This window comes from Metarhizium acridum (assembly GCF_019434415.1).
Source record: "Metarhizium acridum strain ARSEF 324 chromosome Unknown scaffold_141, whole genome shotgun sequence".
NCBI lineage: Eukaryota > Fungi > Ascomycota > Sordariomycetes > Hypocreales > Clavicipitaceae > Metarhizium > Metarhizium acridum.
Window position 1 is genome coordinate 1,746,099 of NW_027094020.1, and position 14,147 is coordinate 1,760,245.

Sequence of the window (14,147 nt, forward strand, 5' to 3'; positions counted from 1 at the left end):
TCATCTCAAAACGTTTGGGGACAGATGATAGCAAGACGTAAAGACTGCATCCCCGAAAAGCAGCGAAGGCGGCAGCGAGGTCGCGACAGGGATTTTGAGCCAATTCAAAACCAGAAATGAACAGGTACTTAATTTTACACTTGACTTATATGATGATAAAAGTCCTGGTAAGCTTTGAGGTTACAAAGAGCTCAAGCTACATTACACACGTCACAGCCGGACTGGACCTTTATTAGGCCTAATATAGGTTACTAGTCATTAATGTCATTCGACATCGAGGTTACCGGCTGCTGGCAGGGGCGTTGTGGTAAATGGCTTCTCCCTGAACGAAGCAAGCCCTAGTCATGTCTTCAAATGTTACTATGAAACATCTAGCCCGTAGTGTATTTGCGAAACGCAGATTTGTTGCATCATTTACTCACCGTGATTTCGTCTCTCCTACGGAGTACAAGGGAGCCATGCAGTCACATTCCGAGCCGCGTCTCAGAGCAGTCTTGCCAGTATTGGTAAAGATCGGCAGCCCACAGGTCGGTCAATCACCCGGCCGAGACATTCAGGAGTCCAGGCTGGCATGTACTCGATGTGGTGCGACACGGCTCGGCTCAGCGACCGCATTGCATGATCTGCATATGGCTTCATCTGTGAACCGTCTGATCTCCTCCTAGTGGTGACATTGAAACAAGAAACAAATGAACAAGGGTAGTAGCTTACTATGTGTACGCCCCCAAAACCTAACACTGTTGACTGTCTCTCTTTGCTTTGCGGTTGGAATGTCCTTGCTAGATACACATTGGGTATTGGAAGTGTTATATCTGACCCATTCAGGGCATATATTGAATTACAGGGAAGAAAAGGACTTCTGATCTTCGGTCTCATGGCGAATAACTAGACTCAGAAATCGTTCTCGCCACGGCATCCAAAGTTATTTTCCGTTTAGGACACTTAGCCATCTCTCCATTTCCGCTTACAATTCGACAATCTGAGTCTATGATTGGTCGCAACAATCATGCATCCAGAGACACAGCGAGAGTTGTCTCATATTCTTCTAGTAGAATTGTTGGCGTAAGTGTACTGCAATAAAAGTTTGACCTGTTTTTATTAGCCTCTGCTAATTGAACACAGTCACCAATTCGCATATCCAGTAAGATGGTACGTTGAAACTCATTTGGACATCTGCCAAGACAACTGAGAGTCAAGGGCCTTGCTTGACTTCATTTGAAAGTAGATTCGCTGACCCGAGCCTGAATAATAGGATCGAAACACAAGACTACATCCTCCGAAATGCAAATGCACAGCGAGTGGTCGAGGTTGGGCCGTCCAATGTATTGACAAATATGATGAGACGGACATGGGATCAAGACTTTGTTGGTCCTGACAAGTCTCAAGGCCTTACTCGCCAGTTTCTAGCACCAAAAGAGAGCCTACATGACATATACTACCAGACGAATGCTTCGGAAGAGGCAAGCGAAGTGGCTGATATACCCGAAGCCTCGCCTGATCCCAGGGCTACTGAAGTCACAAAGCTTTCGAAAACAGCTGTTCCTCATGCCGGATCAAAGCCACACGAGACAAGGTCTTCTGCAGAGCCGAAGCAGATATTACCAGATGCCCGTACGCCCCCGTCTACTATACTGCCCATCATGGTTGCCTTGAAGCTTAAAAAGGACTTGGAGAGCCTGCAAACACACAAAACAATAACAGAAATAACCGAGGGACGATCTGCCCTCGCAAATGAAATTGTTGGAGATTTGCAAGCAGAGTTCGGATACGGTGTACCCCAGCCAGAAAACATTCCGTTAGATCAACTATGTCAAATGCTAAACACCACCCACAGCGGGCTTTTGGGCAAGCCATCATCCTCCCTCATATTCAAGTTTCTATCCTCGAAACTTCCAAGCAGCTACAGCCAAGCCTCGGTGCGTCGATACCTTAAAGAAAGATGGGATCTGGGCCCTATGAGACAAGATGCGCTACTCCTACTTGCTGCATCGAAGCAACCAGCCTCAAGATTCACCAATGCGAGTGAGACGGAAGGATTTCTTTCAGAGGTTGCCAGAGATTACTACCGACATGAAGGTCTGATATTGCCTCAACCCAGTGCCCGCAACGGTTCCTGTCGAGTCGATGACGTTTTCGTGAATGCCAGCGCGATGCAAGGTGCCAACGAAAGCACTGTGTCACTAATGAGCAGTATTTCAAGTGTAATCAACAGCTATATCAGCGCAAACTCTGCAGAAAAAATGCCCAAAGAGAGTCAGAAAGTCAATGGGGAAGCGGCAGCCATCGAGTCTTTGTCACTGTGGCATTCCGAGCACGGTGACGATTACGCCGAGGGCATCCGGCCAAAGTTCGACATCAAGAAACTGCGGGTGTATGATTCATACTGGAACTGGAATGCTCAAGCCATGGAGAAATTCTGTAACCTCTGGAAAGAGGGTAGTGCGAAGCATGAGGCCGCCTTGGGAGAGCTCGCTGCCAGCATCACAAATCGATCTTGCAGCCGCTCATTAGCCCATCTCAGGTACCTGCAAAAGCGGACAGAAAAGGACGCTCCTCTTGAAAAAGGCCTGATAAACGGCCTGAGTCTGCTTTACAAGTCTTGCCTCCTGTCCAAAGAAAAAGACCCCGTTTACCTGTACAGTGCTCCAGACATGGGTCCCCTGACGTTGATGGATGCATCGGGAAATACAACTGCATCCGAGATACCTCGGGGTGATGATTACATGTGCTCGGCAATCAAGGCAGTGACGAATCATGAGGAAATACCGCTCGGCGTCAACCTCCCCGTGAGCAGGTTCCAGGACGGTGCGGCCTCATTTTCCTCCGACCTGAGTCTGGCGTACGCCAAGGATCAGAGAACTGCAAGACGGAAGGGTTTCACTTTTGCCGGGAGGAATATCTTGGTGACTGGTGCCGGGAAGAACTCGATTGGTATACACATCGTTGGTGGTCTTCTCAGCGGTGGAGCAAGAGTTACCGTCACGACGAGCAGCTACTCATCGGAGACGACGCGGATGTATCAAAAACTCTACATGAAGCATGGTTCCAAAGGTTCAGTGTTGCGAGTTGTCCCTTTCAACCAAGGAAGCTATAACGACATCCAGAACCTGGTGCAATGGATCCAGGATGATGACGCGTGGGATCTCGACTTTGTTATTCCCTTTGCAGCCCTCAAAGAAAATGGGAGAAGTCTCCTAAGTCTGGATTCGAGATCAGAAATATCCCATCGGGTCATGCTCACAAATCTACTCCGCATGCTGGGCTTCATTGCGAAAAGTAAGCAGTCCAAAGGCACCCTCAACAGACCAGCCACCGTCATACTACCTCTATCTCCTAATAACGGCCTATTTGGAAGCGATGGGTTGTACGCTGAATCCAAAAAGTCGTTGGAGCCGCTACTGTCAAAGTGGTATTCCGAGTCTTGGGCAGAGTACATTTCGGTCCTCGGGGTTGTCATCGGCTGGACACGCGGCACAGGTTTGATGGATGACAATGACACCATAGCCGAGCTCGTGGAAGCCATGGCAGTGAGGACATTTAGCGTCCGTGAGATGGCGGATAATATCATAACGCTGATGGGCGGATCCATCAATGCCGAGTGTCATTCGGGGCCGTTGGTCGCAGACCTGGGCGGCGGATTGTGCAGAATCAAAGGTCTTCCGGAGAAGCTGAAAAGTATTCGAAGTAGTTTGCGTACCGAATCAGAAGTGCGAAAAGCGATAGAGGTAGAAAAGGCTCGGGACAACACCATTATCACAGGCATCAACTCGGGTATTACGAAGCACGGTCCGCCCAACAACTTGTCCATACTGGCCAATGTGCAACTCACACGCCCAAGCTTGCCGGATTATGAAGCATGTATTGCACCCTTGGCAACATCACTCGAAGGTATGGTCGATCTCAGTCGCGTCACCGTCATAACAGGCTTCTCAGAGCTGGGGCCTCATGGCAATAGCCAGACACGTTGGGACATGGAGGCAAACGGCTTCTTGTCGCTAGAAGGCTCCGTTGAAATGGCCTGGATGATGGGTCTGATCAAGCATCGTTCTGGCATTAGACCAGACGGTACACACTTTGTTGGCTGGATGGATGCTGAGACATCCGAGCCAGTCAATGACCTTGATGTTTACACCCGCTACATGGCAACTATGCTTCAGCACACAGGTCTGCGGCAGATTGAGCCATCGATTTGTGACAACAATTACGACCCCAAACACAAGGAAAAGATGCATGAGGTTATCCTTCAACACGATCTCATGCCCTTTGAAGCGACACCTGAAATTGCCGAAGAGATGCTACGAAAACACGGTGATAAAGCCTCCGTGACCAGAGACACGGCCGGGACTTACCATGTACAGCTAAAAGCCGGGGCAGCAGTCATGGTACCACGGTCATCTTGTTTCAATCGGACTGTGGCCGGTCAAATACCGACCGGCTGGTCGGCTAGGAGATATGGTATTAAAGATGATATTATTGAGCAAGTCGACCCAGTGACGCTTTTTTCACTCGCCTGCACCGTTGAAGCGCTACTCAGTTCTGGCATCATCGATCCATACGAGTGGTACCAGAATATTCACGTCTCTGAGCTGGCTATCTGCATAGGATCAAGTATGGGCGGCTTGTCATCATGGAGACAGATGCACCGTGACCGCTTCCTAGATAAACCGGTGAAGCCTGACGTCCTTCAAGAGACATTCGTAAACACAATAGGGGCGTGGATCAACATGCTTCTGCTGTCTTCATCGGGGCCTATAAAAACTCCTGTCGGGGCGTGTGCCACGTCCCTAGAGTCCCTCGATACTGGGCACGACCTCATTGTCTCCGGTAAAGCCAAGGTCGTCCTAGTAGGTGGAGTTGAGGACTTTGTGGAGGATCTCTCTTTTGAATTCGGCTCTATGAATGCTACATGTAACACGGATGCCGAGACTGCAGCAGGAAGAGAGCCTCACGAAATGTCCCGGCCAACGACATCAACTAGGAGTGGCTTTGTTGAAGCTCAAGGCTGCGGTGTCCAGATTTTGACATCGGCAGAATTGGCAATCGATATGGGGTTGCCAATATTCGGTATTGTCGCATACACAGGCTTGTCAGCGGACAAGTCTGGGCGCTCAGTTCCAGCACCTGGAATAGGAGTCATTAGCAATGCCCGAGAGTCAGCCGCCCCAGGCATGTCCAAGCTGAGAGCAGACGCGATATCCTGGCCAATATGGAATCTAAATCATCGACGTAAGATGCTGTTGCGAAGAAGAGAGCAGATTGCCGAATATGTCCAAGATAGCTTAGACCAACTTCAAAGCCAAGTTGATCAGCTGAGAGAGTCAGACTTGGATCTTCTGCAAGAAGACTTGGACGAGTACTGGCAGAGCCAGGCCGCTTCCATCAAGGAAGAAGCTCGACGCCAGGAAAAGGAAGCTGCCTTTGGTTTAGGTAATAACTTTTGGAGAAGTGACGTGAAACAGCATACATCGCCGATCCGAGGATCATTGGCAACGTGGGGTTTGGGTATTGATGACATATCAGTCGCGTCTCTTCATGGGACTTCTACAGTCCAGAACGATACGAATGAGGCATTTGTAATCCAAGAACAGATGCGCCACTTGGGTCGCCAGGAAGGCAATCTCCTGCCGTGTATATGCCAGAAGTGGCTCACTGGACACTCAAAGGGAGCCGCGGGAGCCTGGATGATTAACGGCTGTCTCCAAATGATGAATTCGGGACTGATACCCGGCAATAGGAATGCCGATAATGTGGATGAGAATTTGAGACGGAACCGATACTTGTGGTTCCCCAACGAAACACTGTCAAATGGCGGTCAAAAGGGTCTAAAGGCATGCTCCGTCACGTCTTTTGGATTCGGCCAGAAGGGATCTCAGGCAATTCTAGTTCATCCTCGCTATTTGTATGCCACGATTTCTAAATCGAGATATGAAGAGTATAATCAAAAGGTAGAGAGGAGGCTGCAGCGTTCATCCCAGGCTTTTGTTGATGGAATGATGAGAGAAGACTTGGTGTCATCACGGATGAAAACAGCACCGCCTTACGAGCTCAAGGACGAAGTGTCTGCCTTACTTGACCCAGATGCACGCTTTGTGTCAAATGGCTGTATACATGATTAAACATATTATGAATTAGAAACTGTTTTTCACCTAGATATGTGTGCTACCACTTTTAACAAAAGAAAACACCATTGGTGGTTCAATACTACTATATCCAAGCTGGATATGATACTTGATGACATGACAGACCTATAAGCGTAGCAGAGCCAATATTAGACGACGGATATTGGGTTGACCGTTGAGCCATAGAGCAAAAGGCTCCAAGCATTACATCAGCCAAATACCTCGAACCCGGTTTATAGGAGTGCTCTTTTGACTCTTGGTAGTAACGGAAACGTGTCTATCTTATAGAATGGATTATTATTGATTTTATTAGATTCCTTAAGTACACTATAATATAGGAGACTAATATATCTCGTATAATCGCTTCATGAAGTCTAACTCGCAGCACAGATGTAGCTCTAATAGTATTGAATGACTGACAAATATTAGGTAAAATAGCTCACGCAAACTTCTGCCAAGGAAAAAGGCTATTCGCCTAATATCGCTGGAGATAATAATAATAATTGAGAAGATAATGGCTTAGGTCGGAGTGTCATTGTTCCTCATTCAAAGAATGCTGCGAATGTGGCTAGGCTCATATTGAGGCTTTTCTTAGCACTCCTACAATCACCCACTCAAATTTTGTTATTTTTATGTTAATTTACCTTTCAGAATATCTTTAGCTCTCACCAATATGTGGAAATCATATGCGGTCAATTTTGTACTGATATGAAATGCTTCTTATACTCTCACCCGCAGTTTGCAGCACACTAGAGATTGCGTTTTGATGCAAGATTATGACGGCTCTCTGGTAGCAAATCATCGATTTCTAGTGATGGAAACGCCGGGAGATAGTGAACGCAGCTTACAGGAAGACTACATGTACCACTGAAATAACAAGGAAATGGCGTTTGCCGCGCACCTTGTCCGGGGCATTCACTATACTTTCATGGCTTAGGCAGGGATTTTCCCTCTCTAAGAAACTGATCTACTACAGTCAACAACGGATTTGGTTCTGTGTGAGGCAACTCCAGGAGCAAGACATTAGTTTCCTCAATGCCAATACCCCTTGCGGTTTGGAACGCATTCCGTAACAGCCGAGAGCGAGGAAGAAGGATTTTGTGTCGGATGGGCTAATCTGATCTTACAGTTCTAGCAGGGTATACTGCGCATTAACCACGGTGATGATGCCAAATAATCGATGAATAGCGTGGGTTATCATGGAATAAGGTCCACCCAAACGAGATTTTTGTTAGTTTGTATGTGCAGACTTGCATTGCGAAACACCACCTGCAGTCCTGACCAAGTGCAAAGCAATAACACCATCTTGTTCTTTGCATTCATGGGGATCGAAATCCAGGCGCCTGGCAACAGCTCGTGAGAGACAGTCGCCGCGCTGGGCAACCCCTTTTAGCTGCGTACGACTTTCTGGGGATGGCACACAGGTAAGGGTTCTGGCTTTCACTCAGCCGCAGGCATCAATTTGGATTTTCGCAAATAAACTCCTCGGTCGTCATGTCTTCAGGCGGCTAAAGAAAGCGAACGCGCACATGTTCTGGACATTCAGCAGATGGAAAAGTTGCCTAGAAAATAGGCCTAAGAATGTGGTAAGAAGACCATGTCGGAGAGACAGAACAAGCCAAGACAAACCAAATAGAGGGGAAGTTTCTCATTCGGACTAATAGCCGGGTGCAAAGGCGTCCTCTTGGTAAATTGAATGGGACGAGCTCGTGCGATGACGACGTAGGTTGGATGATGGCTTTTTATCTTAGGTAAATAGCGTCATGCTTCCGAGAAGATTTATGTCAGGAGCTTACCCGCAGTTTCCTGGTTTGCGCTGCATGTCTTGATTTTTCATTCATCTTCATTGAAGTTTTACCAGGAGACAACGATCTTAAGAGCATGTACGTAATTCGTTGAGAGGGACATGAACGCTTACGGTCCTTCGCATTTTGATACTTTTGTGGAGATCAGGGGTTTATAAACAATGAAGAATACAGAAACAGCTTTTCGTCACTACATGATCTGAAAGAAACAACGCATGTATATATATAACGTATGGTGGTCGGGCGCATCATTTGTACGGCGGAATAGGATGAGATACTCGGAGCTAAAAAGCAAAATATCACACCCTTTTCAGTGCTTCTAGTAGCCGTCTGATTAATTCCAAGACGTATGATACGTTATGTTTCGAAATTTAAGCAGACCTTTGAATGAGAAAATTGTCAGCGGTGGGGATTAGGTGCCCTGGTAACCCGGCACCATTCCGTCATATTGTTTGAATTTGTCTGATCTACTTGGCAATGGCAGTTAAGACAAAGAAGCGGATAGATTGGTATTAGCCCAGGCTCTCGGGACTCCTCTTGAAGCTGCTAAATGAGTCTAATAAGTGAGGCACGAGACTCTATTGGCATCTCACGGCAAACGATCTATCCAAAATTCACCTTTAACAATAGTTAGTTGTATACTGTTGTCGAGAAAATCTATAGCCCACGCCTCCAACTTTTTATCAAACTGAGTTAAGTACATTCTTGAGACAGGTCTTACGCATTTGTGCATCACAAGCCGCTCATCCTTGTTATTGTGGCATGTGTCTCAGTTTGCCAAGGTTTTTTTTGTGATTCACCAGGATAGTTAAGCAGCGGGTATTTATGCACGCCCAGACTGTTCTTTGTTGCATACTTTCGTTTTATCTCCGAGACTCTGGTAGCAGAATCCTGCCCGACGAAAGCCAAAATCATCCGACCTTGCTATGCAACCCCCTGCGTGCGATGGAGCACTTGATCGGCCACCCGGTTCAACTGCAGTGCCAAATGCTGTAGGTGGCTCCGAGAAAGATGAGGGGAAGTTAAGCGCAAAATGTCAGAGGAACTGGTCCGAACATTCCACCTTTGCCTGCAGAGTCTGAAGATAGTCAGATCAGTCAAGGAAAGCCTTTTGCGGTGGTGGACGATGATGGGGTTAAACACCCAACAGGCATGAAAATCTTTTGGATTGTTCTAGCTCTCTGTTTAAGCGTATTTCTTGAAGCACTTGGTATATGCTCCCACCACCTACGATAAAATGCAGCTGTTCGACCTCAACTAACCGGCGGCCTCGACTCCCAGATCTGACTATCGTTACAACTGCCATTCCAACAATAACGGATCACTTTCACAGTTTACAGGACGTTGGATGGTATGGTAGTGGTATGTTTCATCCACGGCTCCTTTGCGGCACAAAGTTTGTACCCATATGATATTTCCATGCACAGCCTACCTCCTTACCAGCGCTTGATTGCAACTACTTTTTGGCAGAATATACAGCCAGCTTGCCATGAAAGGGATCTACCTTTCTTCTATCATAATCTTCGAACTCGGCAGTTTAATACGCGGCGTGGCCAGCCGGAGCTCAATATTCATCATTGGCCGTGCCATTGCCGGCGTCGGTTCCGCCGGCATCTTCATAGGCTCACTTGTTATCCTATCCCAATCGGTACGACTTGAACGCCGGCCGTTCTTCACTGGACTTATTGGAAGCATGTACGGCATTGCATCTGTTGTTGGTCCGGTCCTCGGGGGCGTCTTCGCCAATAAGTGACATGGCGGTGGTGTTTTCTTATCAACTTGCCCCTTGGCGCTGTCGCCGCCCTCGTCATTATCACGCCCCTCAAGCCCACGCGGCGTGTTAATGAGGAAGACACAAAATCAAATCGCCTGAGGCAGTGCGACCCTTTTGGCAGTGTGCTACGGTCCCGCCACGCGTCTTCTTTCAGCGGACTGTCTGGTCCTCTTCTCTCTTTGGCTATGCCTCGGCGGAGCGGCTCTGAGTTCCATCTACTTCCTACCGATCTGGTTCCAGGCTGTCAAGGCTGCTAGCCCTGTCGTCTCTGGCTTCGTGATGCTCCCCATACTCATTAGCTTCGCTCTAGTGTCCCTCCTCTCTGGTATTTTGGTCACAGTCGCCGGCTACTACACACCATTCATGTTGGCTGGCACTGTATTCTGCAGCTTTGCCTACGGCCTGATGAGCACGGCTGACCCGGACACCTCCATGCTTACTTGGGTCGGCTACCAGATTCTCGCTGGTGCTGGCGCCGGCTTTGGGATGAACCAGTGTCTCATTGCTGTTCAGGTTGTCCTCGACACAGAAGATGTACCTACCGGCACGGCTCTCGTCTTCTTCCGCATACTCGGTAGTGCCATATGTGTCTCCATCAGCGACTGTGTCTTGACTCTTTACCAACAAGCTCAGGCAGCTCCTTTTAATGAATGTCCCTAGCCTAGACCCGGATATCATTCTCAAGGCGGGCGCCACCAATCTTCGGGATATTGTTTCCCTTGCTGACCAACCCGCCGTTCTTGCGGCATACAACGAGGCTATTAACAAAACTTTCACCGTCTCTGCCGTTGTCTCTGCTGTAGGTATTGAGTGTGGAGTGGAATAGTGTCAGAGCAAGCAACGAGTCATCGAAATTATAATGTCCGCCACTTGTGCAAATGAGGTTCAAGGGTTGTCATATTTCCACAAAGTACATTTCATTCTACGAAAGTCTGTCAGATAAAACGGAGACCATTTAAATTGTTTGAGTTGAAGTGGCTAGGCCGCAACAATGTCAGCAGGTATTTCACCGTCGCCAAGTATACTCGTCGAATGCTTAGCTAATGGGTAATATAAGCTAATCAAGTTGCAGGCTGATAGGGAGAGATTTATTCTGATGTAATTGTCGCGCCTTTCTTCAAGGAGTATCTTTCTGTTTTCCATATAGACTATTTCATGATCCAGAGCAACCATCAACCTGAATTATTATCGGGAACGAGTCTGCCACAGCAAAAAAGCAAGAACAAGAATAGAAAATAGCAGAGGAAGAGTATACACAAGACCCCACCACTTAGAAGGCCCAACTCGTAGGCTCTCCAGCATATACTCACCCATGGACACAACCTTCTCACCATCGTCCTCTTCCCCGGAAGCCCAGTACATCCCTATTCCAATGGCCACAGCAACCCACAGTGCTGCCTCCAACTTGCTAGTTCCAGATACTGTATCCCTCCAATCGACCGCTGTAGCAAGGAGCGTGTCGAGGCGTCCGTCGACATGGCTTCGCTCCCGAAGGAGTGGCCAGGGAGCGGAAGCACCAACCGCCAGAGCGGTGGATGTCGACATCCGATCAAGCGACATGTTGCCTTGGCATGGTGAGTCATTGGAAATGTCCCTAGTGACCGCAAATTGGAAACTATAGTTGATCTTATCGGGATATTTCCGCGAGTAGCGAGCTAACTTGAGTCGACGTATCGCGATGGCGGGTCGGATGTTGATGGAACACGTCAAGGCGAAGGTGTCATTCTTTGTCTGGCCTCGGAAGCCTGCAAAGTCGCTAAGCTCAGAGGCATGGGTGCCTACAGACCCAAAAACAATCGTCGAGGTTCCCTCTTGGTCGCCCGCACAAATGCCAGCAACAGTAGCGCCTTGACTAGACGGGTCAACACTATAGAATATGGTACTTGCCACGCATCCGTCGGACGAGACGGTCAGGTTTCTTCCGTAAAGGATAACGCTACCTGTTTTGAAACAGGAAACAGGCTTGGTTTCCAGTATCGGGAGGCAGATCGATACAGACTCCAACTCGGACCAGAATCCCACCGGCACACCAAAAGTATGAAGCCCGAAAGCACCCACAAAGGCATCGTACGGCACCTCGCACGGCACCCCCATGGCAGACTTGTTGACTGGTACACCTCCCATGCTGTATGCGAAATCAGGATCGTCCAGTGTGAAGGCGTTGCTTTGGGCCAGGAACGGGAGTACGCGCTGCAATTCACATGAACCTGTGGCGTTGACACCGAGTAACCTTCCAGATGACAACTTCCAGACCAACCCATCCACAGAACCTGCGCCGCCATCAGTAAAGCACCGGTCGAAGGCTAAATCATCTAGTTGTATGACGTGTTGAGGGAAGAAGTATGTAAGGCCAGGATACTTGAATGGGAACAAGGAGGGCGTGACGGCCAGTAAAATGCCTGTCGATATCAAGCTCACAATGAGAAAAGTACCAGAAATGTACCAATACCTGAGCATATTGCCTAGAGAAGATACACCGACAACGGTGGTAGCTTGTTGTAACATGTGCTGACTCGGCTCTTGGGCTTGTACCTTTTCCAAGTATATCTTCCTCATAGTAGCGGCGGCTGGCATGGAGACGAATAGTACTGAGGCAACTCCAACGCCCAATGAATACAGGAATTGATATTTAGCCTCAAGGACCCCGTATCCGGGCTTGCGGATAGAAATCGGGATACATCTTGCCACAACAAGAAATATCAAAACCGGTGACTGAAGAAACAGAACCAGGATTGCGTTGCGTCGAAATTTCTGTGGAATCTTGATTTCTATTGTCCTTGTTGCTCCTTCAGCTTGAATTTGAGCATCACTTTCCTCATCGCTTCTTGCTTCCCCGGTACGAGCTTCTGAATGCACCATGATTTCCAAGTCGGCTGCAGGATGGAGATTTGATGCGGCAAAGTTGGAAGGTGACGCTGAACGTTTTTTTACTATGAGAAAGGGAGGAATTCAGCGAGCCAAAGTGAATAAATGTTGGCAAGATTTACGGCTCAGGGCCGCCTTGGTTGAAAACCCCGTGGAAATGTGCAGTTTTCGTGATTGATGCGCCGTTACAGAACTCATTGTTCAGGACGGCACCGCCGTTTTTAAGACTACGCAACGGTTCTCTGAGTCGTACGCATCTAACACTACTTCTGGTGCCAGACATATCACAGCACGGCGCTTAGTTGCATCCAATAAACTCCATTCAACTGCTACACCTGGTCTCCGGAATAGAACGAGGCTGAGCCCGATTTGAGCTTTCAGAGTTGTCATAGTACCAAAGGAAAAATGATAGGTCCTTAGATGCCGTTGACATCCAAGATGCATACGCAGTATGTCGCTCCGTCAGCCCTCGTACTACCCCCCATCTTTGTAGTTCATGAATCAACTTCAAGGCTGGAACTCAAGTCCACAGGCGGAAGAGCTGTCGTTTATTTTGATTCGTAAAATTAAGGGTAACACCTGAAACACTATGTCTCCTCAGATGTTCCAACGCCCGAGCCAAGGCTAGCTATTATTAGAGTGGCAAGCAGGTTATATCAAGTCTTCATATCCAACCGCTGACCCGTTACCACTGACTTTGTAAGACCCCCGCTGCCAAACAGGAAGAACAAACTCAACCTGGGTCGGGCCGTCGTCTCACGTCATCTTAGCCCTTACCAATGCAGGTTTCACACATCATACATAGCATGCATAATAAGGTTCCAACGGCCTCAACTCAACGAGCCAGAAGGCCTTTGACACGTCCGGACTGGGCGTGCCGCCGCGCATGCACCTTGTTGCTGGCATGAAAACATGAAATGTGCGTGAGCTTCTCGGAGTAGGTATGATTACTGGTTTATATTGATTCGTCTATGAATACTGGGTCGCAATCAAATCCATATTACTAATTCTTGGTTTTGACTCCAGGTTTGTTAGCCTCTGAGGTTTAGGAGAGCCAGTTTGCTTTTGCTGTTTGACTTTTGCTAGGCTATTCGATACCGTCTGCATTTGGAATTCACACCGCAGATGTTAAAAATAAAAGATGTTAATGCCTGTATCAAGTGTTGGAGACTGTGTACAGTTATTCTTGTCAAGGAATACATATGTTGCCTAACAGGCCATCGTGAGTGTCAGCCCAATCCCGTTCCCTGTAGCCGCCATGGCAAAAGAGTCAATCTGGTCTGGTACGAATCGACATGGAACAAGTCAATCGCTTCAATGTTTACAACATGGCTCAACGGACACTATACAGGCTTCCACGGGCCAGACCACGACAATTATCCACTTTTGATATCTTGGTCCTCGACTCCTCACAACCCAACGAGAACAACACCGTATTACTGTCAGACTGCCTTTCATCGCTCCCGTCATTTACTCATGTCTCTAGCGACATTGCCTCCCTTCCGGTATCGCCAGCCTCGAATGCCATACGTCGAGCATGTGGAGAAGTACGCATCTGGGACTACCATCCGGTAGATATTGGCG

At 48.1% G+C, this 14,147-nt stretch overlaps 3 protein-coding genes across 3 annotated transcripts; 2 read left to right on the forward strand and 1 right to left on the reverse strand.

Moving 5' to 3' along the window:
• Window positions 1-1,006: 1,006 nt before the first annotated feature.
• Window positions 1,007-6,116, forward strand: J3458_009176 (putative PKS/NRPS-like protein biosynthetic cluster; the record flags this gene model as incomplete). Its single annotated transcript, XM_007815751.2, has 3 exons — window positions 1,007-1,062; window positions 1,123-1,149; window positions 1,253-6,116. The coding sequence occupies 3 exons, from the start codon at window positions 1,007-1,009 to the stop codon at window positions 6,114-6,116; spliced, it is 4,947 nt and encodes a 1,648-aa protein (XP_007813942.2).
• Window positions 6,117-9,977: 3,861 nt separating this feature from the next.
• J3458_009177 (uncharacterized protein) lies at window positions 9,978-10,358 on the forward strand (the record flags this gene model as incomplete). Its single annotated transcript, XM_007815750.2, has 1 exon — window positions 9,978-10,358. The coding sequence occupies one exon, from the start codon at window positions 9,978-9,980 to the stop codon at window positions 10,356-10,358; it is 381 nt and encodes a 126-aa protein (XP_007813941.2).
• A 525-nt stretch (window positions 10,359-10,883) lies between these two features.
• J3458_009178 (uncharacterized protein) lies at window positions 10,884-12,272 on the reverse strand (the record flags this gene model as incomplete). The annotated part of the gene is made up of 1 exon (XM_007815749.2): window positions 10,884-12,272. One exon carries the CDS (start codon window positions 12,270-12,272, stop codon window positions 10,884-10,886), a length of 1,389 nt encoding a protein of 462 aa, XP_007813940.2.
• Between the last annotated feature and the right edge of the window lie 1,875 nt (window positions 12,273-14,147).